This window comes from Schistocerca piceifrons, chromosome X (assembly GCF_021461385.2).
Source record: "Schistocerca piceifrons isolate TAMUIC-IGC-003096 chromosome X, iqSchPice1.1, whole genome shotgun sequence".
NCBI classification, from domain to species: domain Eukaryota; kingdom Metazoa; phylum Arthropoda; class Insecta; order Orthoptera; family Acrididae; genus Schistocerca; species Schistocerca piceifrons.
Window position 1 is genome coordinate 705,329,997 of NC_060149.1, and position 27,944 is coordinate 705,357,940.

Sequence of the window (27,944 nt, forward strand, 5' to 3'; positions counted from 1 at the left end):
TTTTTCTTCACTTATTTAGCTGAACGAAGTAGGAACATCTACCAGGGCCTATCAAGACTGTGGTTTATTGTTCCACAATATTGCTGCTCCCATTGGTCAACATCCCATCACTGGTATGCGAATATGGCATTGGTGGACTCAAAAGGATTGTACACACCTAGTACTCAATGACAGATACATTTACATGTATCAGCACCCCCAGCGCACCATGGGATGTTGACATGATGTTCACTGTTGCAGCTTCATTAGAGATGGCAGCAGAGAGAGAGAGGCACACCGACAGCACCAGATATAGAAGTGACACCATGTCATCTTTTCAGACAAATTCCAGTTTCCCATGTAGCATCATGACAGATGTATCCACGAGAAGAAGCTCTGAGGAAGTTCCAATCAAATTTGTCACTTTTGTACTGGCCCAGTGCCAGATGTGATGGTATGGGTGCCTGGGTACTCGACACTATCACATCTGATTTGTTAATTTGGACAGCAGGTGTTTGTTACATTTCGACATGTTAAAACTAGTAGCTATGCTCTGTATACAATCTCTCTGTGCTGAAAACTTACGATGAGATAACAGAAGAATGCACGTCACCTGTGCTGTCCTGATCTACCTCAATACAGAGGACGTGTACCTGTTGTCCTGACCAGCGAATTCTCCAGATCTCACAGCTATTGAAAACATTTGGTTGTGCTTGGTAAGGGATTAGCATGTCCCACCTGTCAGCCAGTATGATTGATGTGAACTCCATCACAGAGCAGAAACAGCTTGGAGTACTGTACCTGCGTCCAAGCTCAGTTCCACTCAATACCCAGCTGGGATAGAGCCATAGTTGCTTCCAGTGGTGGCAGCTCTATGTGCTAAATTTCTCACCCTGCGCACTCTCAAATCATCTACAAATTTAATCACACACACTGCCCGCTATACAGTAAACCCACAATAACTGAAATTTTATTACTTGCTGTCCTTCGTGGTGTTGCAGTTTTAATGGCCTGCTGTGTATTTCTGGAGCTTTTATTTCTCATGATATTTTTTTCGTAATCATAGAACTTCAATGGAGTAAAAATCATTTTCATAAGGTCCCATTCTGGCAACCTGTTACAGGCAGAATCAAATTTCATCTGCTATTGAAATATATTCATTTCCCCAACAACACACTGCAACCCAGTGATGAGCTCTACAAAATTAAATCAGTTCTGGATTGTTTCAGTAGTTTTATGAGTAATTATTGTATTCCAGACTACAAACCCGTTTCCATGCAGAGTATGAGAGTTGCATCTTAAGTCTATTTGTAGAGTGTAGATGCCTGTGAAGTTTGTGTGTCTTGTGTGGTGTCACATTTGTGTTTTACAACAATGAGAGATGGGACAGGATGAGCCCTACGCTGCCACATAACTCACCTCATTTGACAGGTGCATCATGATTGACAGCACCACATGCCCTCACTTCATGAGAAACTATTCACAGTTATGGAATTTAATCCGGAATATTAGCACAAAGCCTAGTGATTATGAACTTTACATTAGTACCTCTCTTCCATTTGACAGTCAAATATTGGTTGTGGAAATTTCTTCACAGTAGGATTTGAAAAAGTTACCTTCATGTCAAACACCATCAAAAAGAGTGCTTCACAGCTTTCAGCTATGGAGGTGGGTAGAGCTAAAGAGTTAGTTGCACGAAACTGAAAAAAAAATCTGATGAGTGACAATGACTGGCAATTTTGCTGTTTGCACATGCGAAGACAAAGATAACATCATCACCACTTCTAATACACATCATGCGAGAATGATTGAAATTTGTAATAGAAACAGTGGAGCATTCTTGAACTCTAATAAATGATAAACTACAATAATGACATGTTGGGCACTCATCAGCAAAATCAAATGTTGGAATATTATTCAGTTGCAGTTACACCTAATAGTAGAGCTTGGTTCACTTTTTGTGGAAATATATTTACATGACAGATACCTATTTTAGCTTCATGCAACTGGAATCTGTTTCACAGAAGTTCTCCTGCAAAACTTGCTCAACTAGCACTCCTACGAGAAAAGATATTGTGGGGATATGGGTTAGCCACAGGCTGGGGGATGTTTCCAGAATGAGGTTTGGAAGGTAGAAGATCAGATAGTGGCAAAAGCAAAACTATGTGGACAACTCATGAGTCATGCTTGGGTAGTTCACTCGATAGATCACTTTCCTGCATCCGGTCCAGCACACAGTTTTAACCTGCCAATGAATACTCTACTGCAGAGTGGTTACTCATTCTGGGAACACATATTCTGTTTCTATACATACACAAGGTTTACTACATTTGTATCATCTTTTTGATTGTTAGGACCCATTTTTTTTCACATTTGCAGTTAAACAAATGATATAGGTTATATACCATTTTCTGAAACTGCCATAAAAGTCTTATTTAGACCATATGTGTTTTGCTTTATTTCAATGAATCTTCAGTGGTCATTGTAACAACTTGGTTTTTCTTACAAATGTGTTTGTCAATATCATAAACATTTCTCATGTTTTACATTACAGCTGTTAAATAGTATTAGACTACAATTGTTACTCAAAATATTTTGTTACTGTATTATTATTTGTCACCTTGGACAGCTCAATAGCGATTAGGTTTATTATGCGCATTTTCTCCCTTATGGTATTCAGAGTTTTAGAATCTGTGGTTACCTCTCTCATTTTGTTGAGTTTATGTCTTGTACCTATGATATTTTTAGTTTCTCTAAGTATTAATTCTTTTGTTAGACCTATGTTTATGGTGCTTGCATCCCTCCTCTGTTCTTGAAATAGTATATTTTCAGGGTCTATAATTAAATGTCCTATGTAATGTTCATTTACTTCCATGGTTTAAACCTCATTGTATTAGTTATGTTTCTTCATCATTAAGTTTTCAGTATGTGATGTTTATGATGTGTACATGTTTCTGCTAGTTTGCGGTGTTCACATGTTTTTCGGTCTGCAAGTGGTTTTTTAAAAAATCCCATTACAGGTATACGCAACAATGTGATGTTTATGATGTGTACATGTTTCTGCTAGTTTGCGGTGTTCACATGTTTTTCGGTCTGCAAGTGGTTTTTTAAAAAATCCCATTACAGGTATACGCAACAACCTTGATGTGGTAGTTGTGACTCAAGGACACTAGCAGCAGATCAACTAGATGGACCCTTAAGCTGAGCAAATGCATTTACTCAGTGAGGCACAAACCAGGAGAGCTCCATCAAAATATCAACCACTTGAGTCAAAAAAGTTCAGTATAATACAGGCTGATGAGGGCCTGGTTGCTGAACCAGAGAAAGGACAGCAAGAGGACGAAGAATGCAAGCAACCTGCAGCATCTTCGGACTTCATGGTTGTTAATAAAATCTTTTATTGTAAAATACCACAGGGAAATTGGCTGGTTATTCTGAAATCCCTTAACATAAGAATTTTGCAGCAGCCACATTATAGAATACAAGCAAGTCCCTACGATAAGACAGTAATCAATGCATGAATAGCCTTGCAGTTCTGAAGGCCTACTCATAAGTGGGACATTGCAAGTTATGTACGGTCTTGTTTACCATGTGTGCAAAGGGCACAATATGTAAAACCAACAATTCCCCTTAAAGATCTTCCAGAGGCCACTGAACCATTTGAATTGGTTGCCCTCAAAATTGTGGGACCATTCCCAATTTCAGCACTGAAGCGATCATAACAGACTAAGAGAGTAACTTCTTTCCATCTCTCTTCATGCAGGTTTGCATATTATTAAAAACAAAGGAGTCGTGCACAATCTCTTACATCCAAAAAGTAATGGCTGTGTTGTGTGTGTGTCCATATGTCCATTCTCAAAAAGCTGCTGTATGAAGTGAAGGAAAGCCATACACAATGGGACAGATTGCTTCCGTTTGTCCTGTTCTCTTATAACATGAAAGTGCATGAATCAATTGGCTTCACTCCTTTTGAAATTGTACAGGGACACAAAATGTGTTCACCACTTGAACTAGATAAGCTGCCACCTGATGTTAAGGCAACAGCCATACAACATCTTTCATGACACTTGAAAACTGTCTGGAAACAATACCACTGCTGTTACTAGGCAAGTTAAACAAAGTTAAAAGAATGCGGGTATTCCTGATTATCAACCTGAACAATGGGTGTTGCTCAGGAATCTGGCTATAAAAAGGGCAAAACTAAAAAGTTAACACCTCTCTTGGAAGGCTCCTACCAAATAATATGCTTAACATGACCTGTAAATGCAGAATTACAGCTCCCAGACTGAGTAGTTGTGGTGCACTTTGGCTGGCTGCAACTTTACCTGGGATAACATGGTAGAAATCAGCCAATGCTGTGCCCCACAACCGTAAAGGCCAGCTGTACATCCCAAAATCATGCCCTAGTCAGCAACGTACTGGTAGGCGTGGGTATGATTTAAAAACAGTACTTCCATATCAGCTTTGTTCCATGGGCTGAACAACAACCACGTTCAAGAGTAAATAGATTAAGACAATTATTACAAGCTGCCAGGAGTATTTAAGTAATTATGTATTTCTTTAATTATAATTATTTTATATAAAAACAAAGATGAGGTGACTTACCGAACGAAAGCGCTGGCAGGTCGATAGACACACAAACATACACACAAAATTCAAGCTTTCGCAACAAACTGTTGCCTCATCAGGAAAGAGGGAAGGAGAGGGGAAGACGAAAGGAAGTGGGTTTTAAGGGAGAGGGTAAGGAGTCATTCCAATCCCGGGAGCGGAAATACTTACCTTAGGGGGAAAAAAGGACAGGTATACACTCGCACACATGCACATATCCATCCACACATACAGACACAAGCAGACATATTCCTTGTGTCTGTATGTGTGGATGGATATGTGCGTGTGTGCGAGTGTATACCTGTCCTTTTTTCCCCCTAAGGTAAGTATTTCCGCTCCCGGGATTGGAATGACTCCTTACCCTCTCCCTTAAAACCCACTTCCTTTCGTCTTCCCCTCTCCTTCCCTCTTTCCTGATGAGGCAACAGTTTGTTGCGAAAGCTTGAATTTTGTGTGTATGTTTGTGTTTGTTTGTGTGTCTATCGACCTGCCAGCGCTTTCGTTCGGTAAGTCACCTCATCTTTGTTTTTTTATATAAAATTTTTCCCACGTGGAATGTTTCCTTCTATTATATTTAATTATAATTAAATATATATAAGGATTTAGATACACAAAATTAAATTCACTTTGCTATTCACTTCTTCCCTTGTTTTTTAAGGGTACTGAACGAGAAGTTACAAATGTGGTTGATTGTCTTCTAATTGATAAAGTTAAGTATGGTAATGTGTTTTAATGTTTTCCTTTTGCGTGTGATGCCAGTAATAGGAGAGACCACTAGTGTTAGCTTTGGCACATAATGGCTGATACAATGAATACCTTTACCTTAGTACGTGTATAAGTGTAGAGTTCAACAGCATGTAGTATACCTTTGCAGCACACACTAGTGGGTGTTGGCAAAAGGCCATGAGGTCATGCGACACCTAAGTAGCGACAGCCATGAGAAATGAGAGTTGAGCAGACTAAACTTTATCTTTTACTCGTAAAAAGGAAGAAGTAATCTAGTTTGGGATTGTTATCTATTAACAAAAGTAATTTGCTGTGGGGAGGATAGGCAGCCACTTTTTGTGTTCTTATGATTTCTTCATGTCTTCTGAAACAAAGCCTAGTGTATTACAGTAGCTCCAGTGTATCTGCAGCTCCACTTCTTATGGGGAAGTACATAGATTTCGACAGGACTTCAAGACTTATCCATTACAACCAGATCATCCCTTTTTATGGCACAAAACAAAAATAGCCCGACTGACCAGCAATACTATCTTCCTAGTCTGTCGCAGTTTCACATATGCATTGAATACCTTCTACATCATAGTCATTTCCTTGCTATAGTATAGCTACTTCCTTTTTAAAAAAATGTGCTTATTGCGAACCCAAAATCCATAGTTCCTATATTTATAGTGTGTTGATCACCTCTGCTTTGTACATTGATGTATGACCTACTGTGGGGCCACTCTTATTTAATTTTCAGACATTTTCTGCATATCATTTAACTTTCTTGTTATATGTCCTCATTCCCATATAACATCTTGACCTGTTGCTGGAACTGCTTAATTCTACTAATGAATTAATTACTTTTTTGGAACAGTTATTATCCCCACAGAAGGAGCAACTCTCAGTTCCTATACCACAGAGTTGTATTTTTCATAACAAAATACTTTACCCAATTTATGTCATTTACAATCACAACTTTATTAATCATAGGAATATGTGAATAAGTGTTGAACGACAGATACCCCATCTCCTGCTGCTGCCATGCCTAATCCACATACAGACGAAAATTATAGCCCTCAGGATTCAGCAGATACTGGTGTGTATCTGTGTATGATTACTCCAAAATTGTTGATCCTTACATATGTGTAAATTGCTTATATATGTTACAGATGTTGTTATAGCTTAAGCTAAAGTTTTATAAATGAATACTTTGTGTTGGGACTTTATTCCCTAATGTATGCTTATCTCCATTAAAGAACAAATTGTACTGCATTACTTGGATGCACATTGTGCCACTTCGCTGGTTATCCATTTGAGAGACCAGTACACTTAAAATAACATCCATCGTATGGAAGACATCTAAGCTAGCATTATCTTATCTACTTCTCCCAGTTCTCCCTCATTCATAAGTGTTATTATGTTCCTGGTACATTAAATTTACCATCTGGGATGTTGACTACACATAATGCTTGCATACAGGACAAATGTTCTACTAATTTCATATTCATGTTAACACTGGTCTAGCTGTAGAGTTTTATTTTTGCAAACATCTGCCCTCCTACAATGCCCCATCACTGAAGAAATAAATTCTACATAATTCTTATTTTGTCTCATGATTGAGTCTGACAACAGTGTGCCACATTATGATGAATTAAATAGATTTAGCTCACAATAACTTCGCAAAATTCCCAGAAAGATATACAAGGGCTTGCTAAAAAAGTAATGCATCTGAATTTCTTATGTGAAAATTCTTACAAATTTTAAATAAAATAACTTTATTGACATCCTACATCTTTACTCTTCATGTCTGCATATTTATTTCTCAAGATAGTCACCCTGGTGATGAACACATTTCTCCCATCAATAGATCAGTTTGTTAATACTGTCATTGTAGAATTTGACTTTGTTGATGGAACCACAACCTCACCTCTGCTTGCACTGCTTAATCACTGCCAAAGTGGAGTCCTTAAAGGTGTTCCAATTGGTTCAAATTGCTTTGAGCACTATGGGACTTAACATCTGAGGTCATCAGTCCCCTAGAAGTTAGAACTACTTAAACCTAACTAACCTAAGGACATCACACACATATATGCCCCAGGCAGGATTCAAACCTGTGACCGTAGCAGTCACGCAGTTCCAGACTGAAGCACCTAGAACCACTTGGCCACAGTGGCTGGCCAAAGGTGTTCTTTAAGTTTTGGAAACAGATGAAAATTGGATGGGGCCAAGTCAGGGTGGTACGCAGGATAATTAATGACAATGACTCAAAGGTGACAGTTTGTTGCAGATGTTGTAGTGTTCGTGTATGGTCTGGTTGAAAAAGAGGGTGGTCCATGTGTGGATGAACTCTTTGAATTCTTGCTTTCAGTTTTCCGAGGGATACAGGATGGTGTTTCTCACACACTGACATAATTACATAACACACCACAATGTTGCACTCTACAGTTCAGAGCCATATAGTGGCAGAAAGCTGAAAATATGTAGACATGAAGAATAAAGCTGTAGTATGTTAATAACATTTGTTTTATTTCAATTTGGATGCTTTACTTTTCAGGATGCCTTACATAAACTATTTAATTTTAATTTTGTTATTGTTATTGTCAACAGAATAATATGTTGACAAAGGTTTTAAATCATAATGTTCCATAGTGCTCTCTGTAGGGTTATAATGCAGTAATTCCCCAGTCACGATGTTCATATGAGTCATAACAGTTTCAGCACACTTTCACAAATCTACAAGTAACAGCCCGGTGGCTACTCAGTCTTGTCTACTGCCTCCATTGCACTGCAAGCCACAGCTATTGCTCATCAGCAAGCCAGTCACTAAATGTTACTGTTATTGTTGCTTTCATGCCCTTCACGAACTGCATATTGTGAATGTAACATCGTCAAATGTTCCTTCATCTTTAATAATCCCTCCATCAGTTATAAGCCCACTATCAGAACAAAATCACAAAGTCACATGGATCTTTGTGACAGAGGAGGAGTGTACAATATATAATTAAGTACTCAATATTTAAGATCCTTCATCCTAGGCTAGTGCTGTGCGAGTTAAGGGCCACATGCCATACTGCCAGTGTTGATTCTGTGGTGTCAGCACTAATGGTATGGTGTGTCACAGGTGACTTATGAGCTTTCCCTAATCAGATTGGATGAGTTTTACTGCAGACTTGGGAGGCAGCTCAGCTCTCTGTTACTAGCCTTGGCATGTGTGGGATCAATCTCAGAGAGACTGAAGTTTACCACAATGCCTCCCCCTATGTGGGACCTCTGTATTCCTTCTTTCCATGAAATCACTTCGGTGTCAATTATGTCTTAACATTACAGCCTATCATATCACCTACACTCTTAAAACTTGATTAGATTAGGTTAGTACTTGTTCCATAGATCTTGAATACGACACTTTGTAATGATGTGGAACGTGTCAGGTTAATAAAAGGTGTCTATACAAGATGATACATGACACAAAAATATTACATGACACTTAATTTTTTTTTTTTTTTTTTTTTTTTTTTTTTTTTTTTTTTTTTTGTGGTGGTTGGGGAAATTACCCACTTACTATATCCAAAAATATATATAATGAGTAGAAGGAGTTGCCATTAAGAAATTCTTTTAATTTCCTTTTAAATGCTATATGGCTATCTGTCAGACTTTTGATGCTATTAGGTTAATGAACAAAGACTTTGTGGCAGCATAATTTACCCCCTTCTGAGCCAAAGTTAGATTTAACCTTGAGTAGTGAAGATCATCCTTTCTCCTAGTGTTGTAGCCATGTACACTGCTATTACTTTTGAATTCGGTCAGATTGTTAATAACAAATTTCATAAGTGAATATATATATTGTGAGGCTACAGTGAAGATCTCTAGCTCTTTAGATAAGTATCTGCAGGATGATCTTGGATGAGCTCCAGCAATTATTCTGATTACACGCTTTTGTGCAATGAACACTCTTTTACTCAATGATGAGTTACCCCAGAATATGATGCCATACGAAAGCAGAGAATGAAAATAGGCATGGTAAGCTAATTTTTTGAGATGTATATCACCAAAATTTTGCAGTGACACTAATAGTATAAGTAGCTGAACTCAAACGTTTCAGCAGATCCTCAGTGTTTTTTCCACTTCAAACCCTCATCAATGCATACACCTAGAAATTTTGAATATTCTACCTTAGCTACCGATTTCTGATCGAAGTCTATATTTATTAATGGTGTCATTCCATTTACTGTGTGGAACTGTATATACTGTGTTTTGTCAGAGTTTAATGAGAGCCCATTAGCAGAGAACCACTTAATGATTTTCTGAAAAACATTATTTACAATTTCACCAGTTAATTCTTGTCTGTTGAGTGTGATAGTTATACTTGTATCATCGGCAAAAAGTACCAGCTTTGCATCTTCGTGAATATAGAATGGCAAGTCATTAATATATATTAAGAACAGCAGAGGACCCAAGACCGAACCTTGCGGCACCCCATTCTTGATTGTTCCCCAGTTTGAGAAATCACCAGGTTTTTTTTTTTGCATATTATGTGAACTGCTTATTTCAACTTTCTGCAGCACTCTTCCAGTTAGGTATGATTTAAACCATTTGAGCACTGTCCCATTCACACCACAGTACTTGAGCTTATCTAGAAGTATTCCACGATTTACACAATCAAAAGCCTTTGAGAGATCACAAAAAATCCCAATGGGTGACTTCTGGTTACTCAGAGCAATTATGTGTATGAGCGCTCTCTCTCTCTCTCTCTCTCTCTCTCTCTCTCTCTCTCTCTCTCACACACACACACACACACACACACACACACACACACACACACACACACACACACACACACACACATAAAAATTGGGCATTTATCAACTCCAGTGTAACAACTGTGATGTTCTGTACACAGGGCAGACCAGAAGAACATCTGAAACAAATATAAAGAACATAAAGGGCATGGAAGTTACACCAATCATTCAGCATTTGCAGGAACACCTCTGACAAGAAAACCTAGCCTCCAACCACAATAGAAACAAGTCTAAAAGTTATGAAACTGAGGAAAAAACCCTAAAACTACAAGAAAACTTCCAAATTCAAAACATAATCACAGAAAAGAAACACATCATATATATGACCAAACAGACATCAGTAATGAAACTTAACACTCTCTCCTCTCGTTCTCCCCTCCCCCTAAGTCCCTCCCTCTCTCAGTCCCTGCCTTGTGCCAGTACTGCTGCTCGATGTAGGTGAGGGGCTGTGTCAGGCGTAGCAAGTGAAGTTAGTGAAGGAAGAGAGGAGCTGCGGTTAGGAGGAAGAGCTGGGAAAGGGTGAATGACAGTCAGGAGCAAAAAATGATGTGAGTAATAATTGTGATTTAATACTGTTTAATAATAGCAATGTAAAATGTAAGAAGTGCTTACAACATTGAAAAACAGATTTGTAAGACAAACAAATTTTTGCAGTGACCATGAAAGTAGCCTTCTACCAAGATTTCTTCTTCTCTTTCATAACTTTTTAGTGTCAAAATTCCTGTGAGGGCTTATCTACTGAGGGCGTATGAATGGAAGGAGAGTGGGCTGGAAGGAGAGTGGGCAGTCCTGGGACCCACAGTCTGCCCTCCTTTCAGCCACTGGCTGGCATCGGGTCGACCTGTGGATTTCTGAGGAGAGGGTTCCTGAGAGGGAGTCTCTTCACTGGCAGGTGCTGGAGGAGGGTGCTGCTTCTCTGGCTGAGTGCTTATAGTGGTTCCATAAGACGGTGCCAGAGGAACCACAAGGTGGGGCAGGGGAGAGCTATTGTCAAGTTTTTTTTTGTGTGACAGCCAGATGTCGACACTAAGGGAGTCACTACACTAGGTACTGCTGACAACCCAGTGACAGTAGTGTAGTGGAAAAGGTTGGTATCACTGAGACTGGATGCAGATGATGGTATTTTTTGAGCTTCAGAATTCAAGAGGCAATCTGCAATCTTCAGTTCCTGGATTTTGTGTTTCTTGAGTACATTAGCACAGAATGAAATTTTCACTCTACAGCGGAGTGTGCACTGATATGAAACTTCCTGGCAGATTAAAACTGTGTGCCAGACCGAGACTTGAACTCGGGACCATTGCCTTTCACGGGCAAGTGCTCTACCAACTGAGCTACCCAAGCACAACTCACGCCCCGTCCTCACAGCTTTAATTCCGCCAGTACCTTGTCTCCTACCTACCAAACTTCACAGAAGCTCTCCTGCCAATCTTGTAGAACTAGCACTACTGGAAGAAAGGATATTGCGGAGACATGGCTTAGCCACAGCCTGGGGGATGTTTCTAGAATGAAATTTTCACTCTACAGCGGAGTGTGGGCTGATATGAAACTTCCTGGCAGATTAAAACAGTGTGCTGGACCGAGACTCGAACTCGGGGCCTTTGCCTTTCGCGGGCAAGTGCTCTACCAACTGAGCTACCCTAGCACGACTCACACCCCGTCCTCACAGCTTTTATTCCGCCAGTACCTCATGTCCTACCTTCCAAACTTCACTTTTACATTAGCACACTTTGGAAACTGGGAAGATAGTTGGTCCCACAACTGACACAGGCAGCTGGTAGTACATATGGTAAATTTTCGTGAAATGTTCAACAACAGTCTCCACAAACTGGGTCGGTTGTACACCGGGAACACATATACCTGAAACCCTGGCATTTAAAACACTGCAATGGGGGTGGGAAATATGGCTTCACGTCAGAATGGTAACACACAGTTTTTGACACTTTCTGGAAGTGAATCCTCCTCAAAAGCGAGGATGAAAGCACCAGTGTCTATCTTATAGCCTGATGTGCCTCGATGTACACGACGTACGAACTCAATCCTTCATCTTTCCAAGTGTTCATGTAGTCCTTCATCCATCTGCAGCATTAGGTCCTGGTGAAAAATTAATCCCTATCCCATGTCAAGGTTCTTATGGGGTGTGATGGTAAAACGTATATCACCAGGGGAAAAGAATTTGCCAAATACGTTTTCAATACTTTCCACAAAAAACACTGGTTTAATAGGGAGAAAAGACCCTCCATCTGTTCAGGTGAAAACCAGGAACTGAGGGAAATGACTGTGTGCAAGTTGCTTGGTTTTGTTTTCTTCCCATGGTGTTACCAAGGAAGCAAATTCCTACAGTCATAACAGTCGGCACTGAGTTGTGGTCTGTCTGAAGAGAGTGCCAAGTCCTCAAAGCCACTGGTTGGTAACTTTGGCAAATTTCGTGACACCAAATATCCACCACAATCATGCCTGCTCCAAACAAGTGCTACCCCCAGGAGTACTGCCCAGCCACAGCAAGGGTCACCAGGTGATGGCCAGACCCCCAAATGGACCTAACCATTGGCATGTGTTGGGAGATGACATCTTGGGCATCAATAGTGCAATCTGTGTTTGGTCAGGTACCACCACTGTATATGTACATGGCAATGTTCTACACATACCTGCTACCATGTTGGGTAGTAGGTGACCTTTCCCACACTGCTCGCACAATCTCTAAAAAATGTAGAAGGTTTGAGGTCAAACACAGATGTGGGGACTGAATATAAATTAACCAAAATACATTATGTAAAATAAGGAAATAACAGAGTGAGAAGCCAGGATTCACATCCTATGAGTGAGCTAGGTTTGCTGCAGAGAGTCTGTCCTGCAGGATAAGCTGGAGAAAAGAAACAGTCATCCAGTAAAAGTGTATACAGGATAGCAAGAAGTACTGCAATGCCTTGTGGCCCCATGCTTGCCACAACCATACCCACAAAAGAGTAGTGAGTCCCTGGGAGGGGTTTCCTAGCAGAAGTCAACACGAAGGTTAGATAAATGTTATATAGGATTATAAAATGCTAATGTTTATTTTCATAATACACAGGATGAGGTCTGTCCTATGACTCAAGCACTGTTGAATTTTTCCACATGCCTTACAAAATTTTTTACCATGGGTGTCTTACATTGCAATTTGTGTAAACTACGTTTTCTAATAACATGCCAATGAAAATTCTCTAATGTTCTTAGTGTATCTGGAAAAGAATGTATGATAATAACCCAAACATGAGAAGCATCAAAAAACATTTGTGCTCCTCTCAATAAATGGGTCAGTTTTTACCTTTTGGATCTAGGACATCATTGTCAAAAACTCCATCATCTGTTAGGCATGCCTTCCACTGTGCTAGGTTTCTGCCTACGATAAGGCTTTTGGAATCAGTCCTTGGCTGATCATGTATGTCACTATCAGACACACTCACAGGTACAAATACATCTTCCTCCTCCTCAAGCTGATGTTCATTTGTTACTCTGTTAAACACGAGTGCAGTTGTGTCTTGTGCATTCAAGACAACAAGATTCTTAAGCTCCTTAACTGTCACAGACAGTGAATGCCTAAAAAACCAAGAAGAACATAAATATTTTAAGAGGCAGCCATATCTAAGATGTCTGACATACTATATTTCCATACTCTTAATGAAAAACAAGTATTTATTTGTTTATAAGTGGTATATTCAAAATGTTTCAGTAATCATTTATAAACAAAACTCTTATTGTATTTGCATCATTGTAAGTTACATTTTCTTCAAACAACTTTTATCACACATTTATACACTTGTACCGACATTCCTACAACTGTTAAAAATGCTCCTTCAAGTTTTATCAGAAACACTTTCAACTTCTATAGTGTCTATTAATTTTCAGTTTTAACCACTGGAAGCGCAAGGAAATTGGCAGGTGCAGTATCTGAAGAGTAGAGTGCTTTTTCCACTGTACTAATACACTGAAGAGCAAAAGAAACTGGTACACTTGCCTAATATTGTGTACGGCCTCTGTGAGCATGCAGAAGTGCTGCAACACAACATGGCATGGGCTTGACTAATGTCTGAAGTATTGCTGGAGGGAACTGACACCAAGAATACTGCAGGGCTGTCCATAAGTCCATAAGTGTATGAGGGGGTGGAGATCTCTTCTCAAGAGCATGTTGCAAGGATCCCAAATCAGGGGAGTTTGGTGGTCAGTGGAAGTGTTGAAACTGCGAAGAGTGTTCCTGGGGCCAATCTGTAGCAATTCTGAATGTGTGGGGTGTTGCATTGTCCTGCTGGAATTGCCCAAGTATGTCAGAATGCACAATGGACATGAATGGATGCAGGTGATCAGACAGGATGCTTACATACGTGTCATCTGTCAGAGTCGTATCTAGACGCATCAAGGGTCCCATATTACTCCAAGTGTACATACCCCACACCATTACATAGCCCATGCCATTACAGAGCCTCCACCAGCTTGAAAAGACCCCTGCTAACATACAGGGTCTATGGATTGTCTCCATACCCATACATGTCGATCTGCTCGATAAAATTTGAAATGAAACTTGTCCGACAAGTTGTTTCCAGTCATCAACAGTCCAATGCCAGTGTTGATGGGCCCAGGCAAGACATAAAGCTTTGTGTCATGCAGTCATCAAGGGCATGTGAGTGGGCCTTCAGCTTCGAAAACACATATTGATGATGTTTCGTTGAATGGTTTGCACGCTAACACTTGTTGATGGCCCAGAATTGAAATCTGCAGCAGTTTGCAGAAGGCTTGCACTTCTGTCATCATGAACAATTCTCTTCAGCCATCGTTGGTCCTGTGCTTGTAGGATCTTTTTCCGGCCACAGCAGTGTCAGAGACTTGAGGTTTTACTGGATTCCTGATATTCACGGTGCACTCGTGAAATGGTTGTGCAGGAAAATCCCCACTTCATCGCTGCCTCGCAGATGCTGTGTCCCATCATTCATGCGCTGACTATAACACCACATTCAAACTCACTTAAATGTTGATAACCTGCCATTGTAGCAGCAGTAACCAATCTAACAACTGCATCAGACACTTATCGTCTTACTTAGGCTCTGCTGACTGCAGCGCCGTATTCTGCCTGTTTACATATCTCTGTATATGAATACGCATGCCTATACCAGTTTCTTTCGCACTTCAGTGTATAACTACTTGCAAGGTAATCTTTAAGCAGAAATTACTAATGTGCCGAGGTTCTGTCACGTGACAAAACTGAAGTATTTTCTGTCAAATTTTCTGGACTTTTTCATTGAATAGCATCTGTAGTGTCATAGAGGGTGTCCACAAAAGTGACATTAATTATTTCTCATTTGAATACAGAGAAGATCTGATGAATGTGCCCACTGTTTTCGTCAGTGGTGGAAGTGGATTGGCAGCCACTATGGGTACCACATTTGATGTTTATGAAAATTCATAAAAATGTTTGTTCTACTTGAACACTACCAATTTTTTCACTAACTCACTTTTGTAGGTTTCTATCAACATCTGTTGAGACTCAGAAGATGTTTTCTCTACCAATGACCAAAATAAAACATTTTAACACTCTATAGTAGGTGTAATTTACATAACAGTGTACAAAAAGTCTTGATTATAGCACTAGTGAGTCAAATAATGGCACCTGCACAATACTTCTCAGGAGCTGTACATACCCTCTGCTCGTTGAGTCACTCCAAGAAATACAAAATTTTCAGTGGAAGACCTAAAATTTCTCAGTGAAAAGCAATTACTGTGGATTCATTGGTAAAAATAAACTGAACTAATACAAGGGCATTTCAGCCACAGTTTTTCAAAATAAGTTTTGCATATTTTAAAACAGTAAATCATTGGTGTGGAATGAGATTTTCTGTTTGACAGTGTACCTCATGAAAAGGCTGAAAAACAGACAAACACACTGAAATACAACTTACTGAAGGAAGTGACTAAATTTGTATATCAGTTTGACACTCAATTTAAAGAAAAACTGTTATTAATATGTCAAATTAAAGCTTAAGTACATGCGTTTACAAAGTTAAAAATGGACTGGACACAATTTGTTACTTTAATATGAAGGTAATATGTAGTTTGAAAATTTACAATTGTAATAAGAGGACCACCTCTAGTCACAAATAAGAATAAAATATGTACCTTGATGTTAGGGTAACACAGAACCTTTTCACAGCTGGAACTCCTATCTGAACAGCAAATTCAAGCCACTCATTAATTACACTGGCATACATCTTATGCAGAATTCCACTTTCTCCAGATTCATACTCATTTAAAAGGTCCCCAGCTACAGCTGTGTCATCTTCCTGAAACAATATTATATTGTGTTACTGTCTCATCAATGTGTTAAGCATTTAGTGTCAAACATTGTACAAAGAATCCACAAAACCCCAAGTGCACATGTCCATCTGGCACAGACAGAAGGAAACATTATGACAAAGAGAGGAATACAGCTAAAAAGGTGCCAGAAAAGTTTATCAGCAGAAAATGGGGACATGACGAACAGGAAGAGTGCAAAACCAGACATTTGAATTAAGTCAAGACAAAAGGAAAAGAGGAAAACATACTACTGGCTAAACAATGTGTAAATAAGCCTTTTTTTTATATTAGAAAGATGGAGTGAGTGTGAAGAAATGATAAAATTGTGTTACACCAAATGCAGCTGCTAGGACTCCAACAAAAGTATTCACAGCTCTGACATCAATGATTAGCATACAATGATCCTTACATGCTGTGGTTGGTTTGTGAAAATCAGTGTTACATACAGTTTGGACTTCATTCTCTGTTGTTAGACACCATACTTAACTAAACACAAATGATGAGGCATTTCTTCTGTACTGGACATACCAGTGGAGTATCCAGTGGAATATAGTGGTATACAGCACTGTTCACAAAAGACGGGGATCTAGGTTTCAGTACCAGTTACACAGAATTTTGTCTAGATGGCAAATTATTTTATTACTGAATTTTTCTTTGGATACCATTTGGCAATCACAACCATCAAATCTGAACACAAGAGGAAAATGTATAAGGAACAAATCAGAGTAAAATAGAATGCTGTATAAGACTGGCTAGCAAAGCCATCACAAGAGGATGAAAACATACCACAATAAAGAAACATGAATATATGGATAGAACAAGTCTTGTCAAAGAATACCTCACATAAACAGATAAGTGCCAAACTGAAGACTGTGATAGCTAAATGAGATAAAAAAATAATTTTGCCACTATGTCGAGGTACAGTCATATTACATGTTACCATTCCAGTTGAGCATTAAACAAACGGCAAAATAAAATGACTCAATGAGATGTAATGATTTATGAAAAAAAGAACATAAGCTCTTCATTATATAGAATGCAGGTTACTAAATGTAGTTATATATTAAATAGTACTATAGAATAAATTTTTACCATAAAGGTTTAAAACAAGACATCTGTCAATTGACATAACGGTAAAAGGATAGGTCATAGCACCTATTTCCTTAATTTATGACATGTAAAATTAAATTAAATTTTAAGATGAATACAAAAGGTCATGCCTTTTGCATTATCAAAGGGGGATATCTTAATTATTACTCTTTGAGTATAAAAAACCTGTATTTTACAATCATAAAGATCTATTAAATTAATTAAAATAAGTAAGCAAAAATGGCAAGAGACGGAGAACTGTACAAGTATAAGTCCTGTCACCTGGCATATGAAATGACACCAGACAAGTTGACATTACCTCATGCACAGTCGTTCGGTGATCAGCATGCAACACACTGGCCCAAGGAATAAGCATTCCATGAGCTTTTAAAAAATAGCAAACAAGGTTCCTAATGAACTCACTCTTCTCACAGAGCAGAAGCTTTCATTCCATGTGAATCAATTTCTAATTCCTTTTCCATGGATTTTCTCTCTTGCACTATTGAATACCACTCCTTCAAACAAATTTAGTCCACCTAAAATCTTCATGTCTTAATAATGCAATGTCCTACTCAAAACGTGCATGTCATAAGTGTCCATGTCATAACATTAGAACACTAGTATGAAAAAGAAGCTAAAAACGACTACACATTACGCCAATTCAACGGAAGGAAAGAGAGCTACGAACAAGGGCTTCCTCTTGGAGAAAGGATCACAATGCACGCTGTAGTGACAGTGGAGGTCCTGAACCAAAGATTAAACACTCAGGTGGCAAACATACATTAGAACGTAAGTGGTTAAAAAAAGTGCATTCAATCAGGAAATGGTGAACACAAAGTGGTGGGGGATCACCACTTAATAAATGGTGATGGCTAAAATGACAGTATGCAACCTAGCCAAAAAGCATTGAGAACAATATCATAATTCCACACTACTGTCCTGTCAAGGTCTCAGAGCTGGTTTGCCATCCCCTTCTGACCTGTTGCAAAATATCAAATGTCTGTCTGTATCATATAAATGACTGAAGTAAGTGTTTGTGCAGTGTCTGAGCAATTATGGAGGATTATAGAATGAAATAAATGGAGAAGGTGAAGCTTGAGAAAATCACATACTACTTTCTAAACAAGGGAAAAAGAAAAAGATAACAGTTCACAATTTTGTTGAGGTACTGAATCACTGATTGGCACATAAACAGGACTGACACTGTTGCTAACTTCTGGATGAATTACCCTGACCAACTACATTGTGATAAACCTGTAGCAGCTCGTGTGAAAGGTTGTGTTTGGTGGATGGAACAAAGTGAGACAGGAGGCTGGGAGTTTGAGGGTGGGTTGGGAAAGGGTGGCTGACAGCTGGGGGAGAGAGGTAGTAGGTGAACAGGGTGTGAATGTGACACCAATGTACTCATTCTGGCTGCAGGCAGGGGGAGTTATGCAAGCTTAACAGTGACATGGAGGAGTGCACTGGGAGGAGGAGTAGAACATAAAAAGGGAGAGATAGCACAAAGAGGGTGTGAGTGCAGGATGTTCGAAGGTAGGGTCATGGCGCAGGGCTGGATGTCTGTATTGATCAGCACTTAGTGGAGTTTTGGCATAGAGGATTACGAGATCAGAGGATGTGTTGTAAGAACAATTCCTATCCATGTTATTCATAAAATCTAGTGAAAGGAAGGCTCCAGATGGTATGGGTTGTTAGGCAGTAACTGATCCCATCCCAGCAGTTCATCATGGTCTCTAATCACTACTCAAACCCTTAAAGCCATTCCTGAATCTGTCCCCTAAACCCAACTGCCTCCTCAGCCCAACTACTGCTTCACACACCCATTTCCTACATCCTTCCTTAAAGTCCACAAACCTAACCACCATGAACACCCCACTGTATTTGGTTACTACATTTCCACTGAAAGAATCTTGGCTCTTGTTGACCAATATCGTCAACCCAGAACCCTGCCTATCTTCACATATCAAAGACATGAACCACTTTCTGCACTGTCACAACCATTCACACCCCATTGCCACAAGGATACCTATTCATCACTGTTGATGCTACCTCCGTATACTGCTATATACCCCATACCACATGCCCACCCTTTGGTGCTATCAAACATTACCTCCACCAACATCATACAGAATTCAAACTGATCACCTCATTCCTTATATAACTGATGAACTGTATCCCTATGCATAACTATCTCTCCTTAAAGTACAAGATATACAAACAAATCTGGGGCACTGCCACAGGCACTGTTTGGCTTCCTCCTGTGCCAGTCTATTTATGAGCCTCTAGAGAAAACCTTTCTATCTCCATAAAATTCAAAATATTTTGTCTGGTTCAGGTTGATTGATGATAACTTCAGGATATGGACCCAGGTCAAGACACTCTATCTTCATTCCACCATTCTTAACACCTCTCCCATCTGCCTAACCTGGTCCTCCTCAGCTGAGCATGCCACTCTCCTTGACAGCTGCCATCCCTTCCACACTCAAAAAAAGTCTCCTTCCCATACAGTCCAGCACTCGTGGATGATGTATCTGCAGTGACGAGCAGTCCCTTGCCCAGCATGCTAAAGGCATTACTGAGACCTTCACAGAAAGGCATTACATTCCAAATGTAGCCTGTTAACAGATATCCCACAGCATATACACAGGTGCCCCTAATTCTCCATCCACACCCAGGAACCAGCTGCAGAGGAATACCCACCTCATCACCCGTCATCACCCCAGACTCGTTCAACTTAAATATATGGTTCATAAGGACTCTGACTCCTTACTCACAAGTGATACCCTGGTCACATTCATTCCCACAACTCCCAAAATGGTATTCCAGTGCCCACCCAATCTATCAAATATTCCACTCCATCATATCTACTTCCAATGCCTGTGGAAGACCCCACTGCAAGATTTGTCTGATACACTAACCCACTGCAGCCTACTCTAGTCCCATCACTGGCATACCTATCCTATCAGAGGCAGGACCACTTGTGAAAGCAGTCATATCATATTTGAGATCTGCTGGAACTTCTGCACAGCATTTCATGTGGGCATAACAAACAACCAGCTGTCCACCAGAATGAATGGCCACCGCCAATGCATAGTCAAAATCAGGATCAATCACCCTGCACAGCAGAATATCCTCATTCATTGCTTCAATATCCTCGTTCATTGTTTCAAAATCTGTACCATCTGGATCATTCTCATCACACCAGATTCTCTGAATCACATGTAAACACACGCTTTGATCCCATAATCCTTCTGGCCTTATATTCTGCTAGCTCCTGCCCCAGATCAACCTCCACACCTGCCCTGTCACCCTGACTTCTCTCATCTTGCACTCACATTCTCATCTCCATGACTTGCTCTATCTTCTCCTTCCAATCCACTCACCCATGTCACTGTGCACTTCACACAAGGCCCGCTTCCAGCAGACAGGAAAGCTTACTGGGGGCATAGTCCTATCGTGTGTGCCTGCTGCTGCCTCTCCCTCTTGAACATTAGCCACCTTACCCCGACACTCCATCCTATTCCCCATCTCCTTTCTCCCCTCACCCACTCCACTCACCACAACCACTCATCTCAGATGCAGTGTCAGCAAAATGTGTGTGTGTGTGTGTGTGTGTGTGTGTGTGAAGTTTACATTTCACCAAGGACTTTCTATTAACATATCTCCTACTTTCTAAGTGAACTGTAGAGCTTAACAAACTGATCACATGCCCTGTCTCAGAAAAAATTAGAGACTTTAACCACAACATTCGCAGAGAGCAGGAGTGTGAAATTAAATGTCATCAGATTGCTCAATGCCACCTTGAAGCTTTCATATTAAATTAACAGTGATATTTTGCGATAGTGAGGGATGCTTGTGGAAGTACCATGGAACACAATTTCAAGCTCTCTTTATATTCAGTAAGCTGTGAAGCAATGTGGTGCCAGTGTTTGTTATTTATTAGGCAACAAACAGATTCAGAAGGATGTAGGGTGCAGTAGTTACTTGGAGATGAAGAAGCTTGCACAGGATAGTGTAGCATGGCGAGCTGCATCAAACCAGTCTCTGGACTGAAGACCACAAGACGTTAGCCACTTGTCTATAGCATGTGACTGAACCAAATCAGTTGTTTCTTCTAATGTAATCAATACAATTTTGAATTGCTACTCTGCTTCCTTAAACTGTAGTTGTAACTGTTCAGTAGTTTTAATTTTGAAGTGTGCTATAAAAATATTCATGTAGTTTTTTTGTACTAAAATCAGTCCTGTTACCTAGTATCATGGAATTCTAACAGTATAACAGAATCTTTAATCACAAATGCCAGCTGCATATTTTAAAGTCTGTGCTATGCTAGTACTAAAATTAATGTTACACTGTTTCTTCCAATTGAAGTCTGACTGAACAGGGAAGGGAGGTAATTACTGCTTTATGGATTATATAATGAAGAAATTATATTATAAAACCAAGTTGGTGGGCATAAATTATTCTCTATTTGTGTAAATTAAATTCTTTACTATCAATTAAATTATTCACTATTAATTTATTCACTACTTATGTAGGACAGTTTAGGTAAAAACACTGATCTTCAACTAACCATATTCTGCAAGTCACAGCATACATTAGAACAAAAATATACACCACTAACCTGCATGGGCATTTTGGTTGACATTTCTTCAGCAACAGCATCTAAAAAAGAAATAAACACAATATAAAAGCTCTTGTATAAAATCACAAAGTTTGATCTGACAACTAAATATATGAATATAACAACATCAGATTTTATTTTGCTCACAATTACATAGTAAAATCTGTGAATTATGTCTTCAGGACAGTCTCTCGACTGGCTAAGAGCTTTCTCAAGATGTACAAGAGTGATCTCTGATTGGCATATCACCTCCCCGTCCCCCCACCCCCCTTCAATTGTTACATTCTATACAAATCAATGGGTCACTGATCCTTTTTATGGGAAACCTTAACTACCCACATCAAACCATTTAACAAACTCCCTATGTTACAAAATTTGAGATGACAAAAATGAACACAAGGACAAAGAAAATCAAGAAAATCTTGATTAAGAAAACAAATGTGATTCTAATTTAATGTGTGTTAGTTTTATCATTCCTCTGTGTCATTCCAGGCTACTCTTGGTTGACATTACTTCTTCTGCATTTACTGCTTGCAAAATCACTGTCTTCTAACTAAATGCATCTGTCATTGCTCATCTGTAATGGTGTTCCTTTCTTCCTGTTTCTCACATATATAATCACTCATTTGTTTGTCTCTTGTTCCAGTCATCATTTATTAACACTGCCTCATTTTTTTTCTTCTTTGCTTTTCCTCTCCTCCATTTTTAAGTCTTTTTGTTCATTTCACCTCAGTGTCGCACCTAACTTGTCACCTTATTAATTCCTCTTCTTCCTTTGTTGTTGTTTCCTATGTTTCTAGTATTCCCTCATTTTCTCCCCGTGAAGTCTCTTCCTTTCGTCTGTCCATGTTGCTCCTGATTTTTTTTCTTCTGCTTTGAAAGTCTTCCAAATTTAGTATTTTATTTTTAAAACAGTTTCTTTCTGCTATTTCTGATTCTTTGATGTTTCTTTCTAGATCTTGCCTTACTTCTGTAATCCATGCTATTGTCGATTTCTTCTTCCAGAAATATAGGAGTATTTGTTTAGTTAGTCTGTTTCCATTCATTCAGTAGAGGCGTCCGAAAAAGGTTAATCTTCGTTTGGCCATTACTTCAATATTTTCCCTATATTTTTGTAGATCTCCTCATTACTTTTAATTTTCCAACCATCTGCAGTTTTTATTGCACCCATTATTTTTCTGATAATCCTTCTTTCCAGTACTTCTATAGTCTGTCCATCTTATAGTTCATCGTTAGGCACTCAGATCCATATAAACATTCTGGTCGTGCCACTGTGGTGTAGTGTTTTAGTTTTGTCTTGCTAGATATACAGGGTTATTACAAATGATTGAAGCGATTTCACAGCTCTATAATAACTTTATTATTTGAGATATTTTCACAATGCTTTGCACACACATACAAAAACTCAAAAAGTTTTTTTAGGCATTCACAAATGTTCGATATGTACCCTTTAGTGATTTGGCAGACATCAAGCCGATAATCAAGTTCCTCCCACAGTCGGCGCAGCATGTCCCCATCAATGAGTTCGAAAGCATCGTTGATGCGAGCTCGCAGTTCTGGCACGTTTCTTGGTAGAGGAGGTGAGGATTCTCTACCGCCCAGATTCGCACATTGTGTCTGTTCACTTCACCATTAAGAAAAAATGTTGCTTCATCACTGAAAACAAGTTTTGCACTGAACGCATCCTCTTCCATGAGCTGTTGCAACCGCACCAAAAATTCAAAGCGTTTGACTTTGTCATAGGGTGTTAGGGCTTGTAGCAATTGTAAACGGTAAGGCTTCTGCTTTAGCCTTTTCCGTAAGATTTTCCAAACCATCGGCTGTGGTACGTTTAGCTCCCTGCTTGCTTTATTCGTCGACTTCCGCGGGCTACGCGTGAAACTTGCCTGCACGCGTTCAACCGTTTCTTCGCTCACTGCAGGCCGACCCGTTGATTTCCCCTTACAGAGGCATCCAGAAGCTTTAAACTGCGCATACCATCACCGAATGGAGTTAGCAGTTGGTGAATCTTTGTTGAACTTCGTCCTGAAGAGTCGTTGCACTGTTATGACAGTTGGTGGATCTTTGTTGAACTTCGTCCTGAAGAGTCATTGCACTGTTATGACTGACTGATGTGAGTGCATTTCAAGCACGACATACGCTTTCTCGGCTCCTGTCGCCATTTTGTCTCACTGCGCTCTCGAGCGCTCTGGCGGCAGAAACCTGAAGTGCGACTTCAGCCAAACAAAACTTTATGAGTTTTTCTACATATCTGTAGTGTCGTGACCATATGTCAATGAATGGAGCTACAGTGAATTTATGAAATCGCTTCAATCATTTGTAATAGCCCTGTACATTTCTTGTTGTAAATATTTCTGGTCAACCCATGTGCTCTTTCCATTTTGTTAATTCTTACATCTATTGCAGATTTTTCTAGTCCATTCTACTGTATAGTCTCTCCAAGATATTTAAATTTATTTACTCGCTCTATTTTACCTATTTGTGTTTTTATGAATTATGGGGCATTTTTTATATTTGTCATGAATTTTGTTTTCTCAGCTGAAATTTTGAGACCAGTTCCGTTTGCTATTTTTTCCAGAAGGTTTATCTGAATAACTGCTTCTGTCAGGTTTTCTGAAAGTATTGCAAAATCATCTGCAAAAGCCCAGCAGTTTACTTTGATTCCATTTGTTTTCCATCCCAAAGTTATTGGTTCAATTTTGTGATTTTTTAGCTCCAAATTCCAGATCCTTACAATTTTTTCTAGAACACAATTAAACAGTAAAGGTGATAAACCATCACCTTGTCTAACACCAGTTTTTATTTCAAATGGCTGAGATACTTCTCCTATAAATTTGACTTTATATATTGTACCTTCTAGTGTTTCACGAATTATATTTGCTAATTTTATGTAATCTTATGTAAGATTATATGTTAGTTTCATTTTTCTTTGCTGTCATTGTTTTCTTTTCTTTTTTGATTTACTTCCTTCGTGTAATTTCATATCCAGTGCCTCTGCTGTTTGCTGCTACTCAGTGCTCACCCACTCTATGATATCCCTCTCTCCCAAATATACAATTTTCATAATTTTTTAAATGTTTTCTTGTCTTTTTGCATATAGTTAAGTCTGTTATGCTATTATGATTTTAATAATTATCTCATGGTATCTTCCTCAAAACCTTTTTTTCTTTTAAACTGATTGCTTATTTACACACAGGAATTTTAAACTTACTTATTGCAAATTAATGTGGTAAAAGCTGGTATTTTTAGCAGTGCAAAACAACAAAGTGCCCAGACTTGTACTGCGTAATGTAAGCACCTGTTGGCTGGCAAAGAACATGTGTAGGGCACATATACAAGGTTAAGGTGAAACTCCAAGATCCCTAGATAAATACTCAAAACTTAACACATGAAGTGCAAAATCATTTCACAAATAATTTACAGAGAATGCAAATTTTACACGCAAGTTTCAGAATGCACTTGCCTTTAGGAAAATGGCACAGTCAATCCATAGCAGTCACCAAGAGCTTTGTGAAACCTGATTAACAAGTTCAAAATATGCTGGACTGCTGTATTTACATCAAAAGTTTCAGACATTTGGCCTTGGAATTAACTTTTGAGCTGTTGTCATTTAATGTTTTTTTAATCAACTATCTGGTCTTTCTACCCACTTTAAACTCTTCTAGTATGTTACACAATGCACATCTATCTGTTGAGTTAAATGTTGTTTTGAAGTCTATAATGGCCATCACCAGCTGTCTGTCCCTTGCATGTTTATTGGCACACTATTAATGGTATGGTATATTCTCAAATGACTATCCTAATTAACCAGTTTGACAACACACATGTGAGAGATATTTTATACCACCTGGCAACAATTTAAGTTGACCTTGAAGCCACTGGGAGCAAAGGGATAGAAATAAGTAACAACGTGGTCCATTTTATTTTATTTTCTTATCATTATGCTCAGCTATGCAATGCAACTGAACTTATTTTCTTGATATGCTTGCTTTCTTCTTCTCTGAAAATCTCTTCATCTTATCACTGTAGTTTTGCCTGTGTTCTTCTGTTCATGGTCTCTTAGATGTAACATTTGGTTTAGCTTTAAACTGATACTTGTCAATTAAAGTTTTGAATGCAGCTCTCCCCTGTAGAACTGTGTTTGTAATGCCTATTTCCTGCAGAACTTTCTCAATCCCCCAAGTACCCAACTGTTTTTAACTCATTGAGAGTGCAACATAGAAAATCCTTTTGGTCAGTCTATTATCACTCATTTAATCTTCTTTTCCTAATAGCATCTGAGATTTTCTACAAATTTTGATGTAACTTAGACTTCTGTCTGATTCAGATCCCCTCAACACAAACTGGATGAAAAATTTTCCATACTATTTTCCTTTCTTCTTCTTCTCTTCCTCCTGCTCCCCCTCCTCCTCCTCCTCTTAGTCCTCCTCCTCCTCCTCCTCCCCATCATCCTTCTTCTTCTTCCAAGTCTTTAGTTAATGATCTACCTCCAGTGATTACAATTTCTTATGCATATAACATTTCTGATTTGACTATGCATATAACGTTTCTGATTTGACTACTGTGATGTCAAGCTTTAATTTTGCACTATGAAACATTGATTCTTCATTGTACCTATTTCACATATTTCAATAAACTTTCTGTAATTTAATAATTCACAATTTAATCCACAGGATTGGATGATTTCTCCAAGGTATTTAAATTTTGATATTTGAGGTATTTTGTCAAACTGTATAAACATGGGTTGTCCATCTAGGTGCCGGCCGCGGTGGTCTAGTGGTTCTAGGCGCTCAGTCCGGAGCCGCGCAACTGCTACGGTCGCAGGTTCGAATCCTGCCTCGGGCATGGATGTGTGTGATGTCCTTAGGTTAGTTAGGTTTAAGTAGTTCTTAGTTCTAGGGGACTGATGACCATAGATGTTAAGTCCCATAGTGCTCAGAGCCATGTGAACCATTTTTTGTCCATCTAGGTATCGAGGAGGACCTTCCATGTATTGGGATTTTTCATAAGAAATGTTCAGCCCTCTTTTAGTTGCCTCTTCTCTGTTGTTTTAAAAGATTGGTAGATCGTCTGCTTAAGGTAAACATTGTAAATGAATTTCAATTTCAAATAGTCTTCCAGTAGTTATCCTTTTACTTCCATTTCATGTGTCCTAATTACTTTTTCTAGTATAAGCCTAAACTGTAAGGAGAACTATCTCCCTGTTGGACTGCTGTTTTTATATCTAAGGATTCAGACATTTTGCCTTGGAATTTAACTTTGAATTGGTACAAGTTAATGTTTGTTTAACTAATTGTTCAGTCTTTCTACACCATTTAAACTCTTCTAGTATATTAAACAGTGTACATCTGTATGTTGAGTCATATGCCCTTTAGAGGTATACAAAGGTGATCACTAGTCGTCTGCCCTTGCTGATTTGTATATCATCTTGAGACTGAGAATTTTTTCCAAATAGGATCTACCTTCCCTAAACACTACTTGATATTTGCCAATCAAATGGCTCATTTTTGTCTCAAACTACACTGCTGGGAAAAAATTACAACACCCATTTAGAGGTTTCCAATTCACTCAAGATTTATTGTTGCAACAGTTCATATGGCTTACATGAAATGATTACATGTCCAGATTAATAGCAAATGCAGTTCTGAGGTACCAGGTATCGACTCCTGCTGAAACATCATATTAGTACATGGTGTAACCTACACGTGCGGGAAGGTAGGCACTGACTCTGGCATCCAGCCAATCATACAGGTTGCAAATACTGTCCTGGGATATGTTATGCCACACATGCTACATCTACATCTGCATCTACATACATACTC

At 39.0% G+C, this 27,944-nt stretch overlaps 1 protein-coding gene across 1 annotated transcript in view; it reads right to left on the reverse strand.

Annotated features, from left to right (window-relative positions):
• Positions 1-27,944, reverse strand: part of LOC124722628 (KICSTOR complex protein SZT2-like) — a 727,281-nt gene that overhangs the window by 122,248 nt on the left and 577,089 nt on the right. Inside the window, exons 42-44 of the mRNA XM_047247762.1 lie at positions 22,123-22,163; positions 16,233-16,396; positions 13,393-13,664 (exon numbers count right to left, since the gene is read on the reverse strand). Coding sequence (XP_047103718.1) covers positions 13,393-13,664; positions 16,233-16,396; positions 22,123-22,163 — 477 coding nt within the window. The remainder of the gene's footprint in view (positions 1-13,392; positions 13,665-16,232; positions 16,397-22,122; positions 22,164-27,944) is intronic.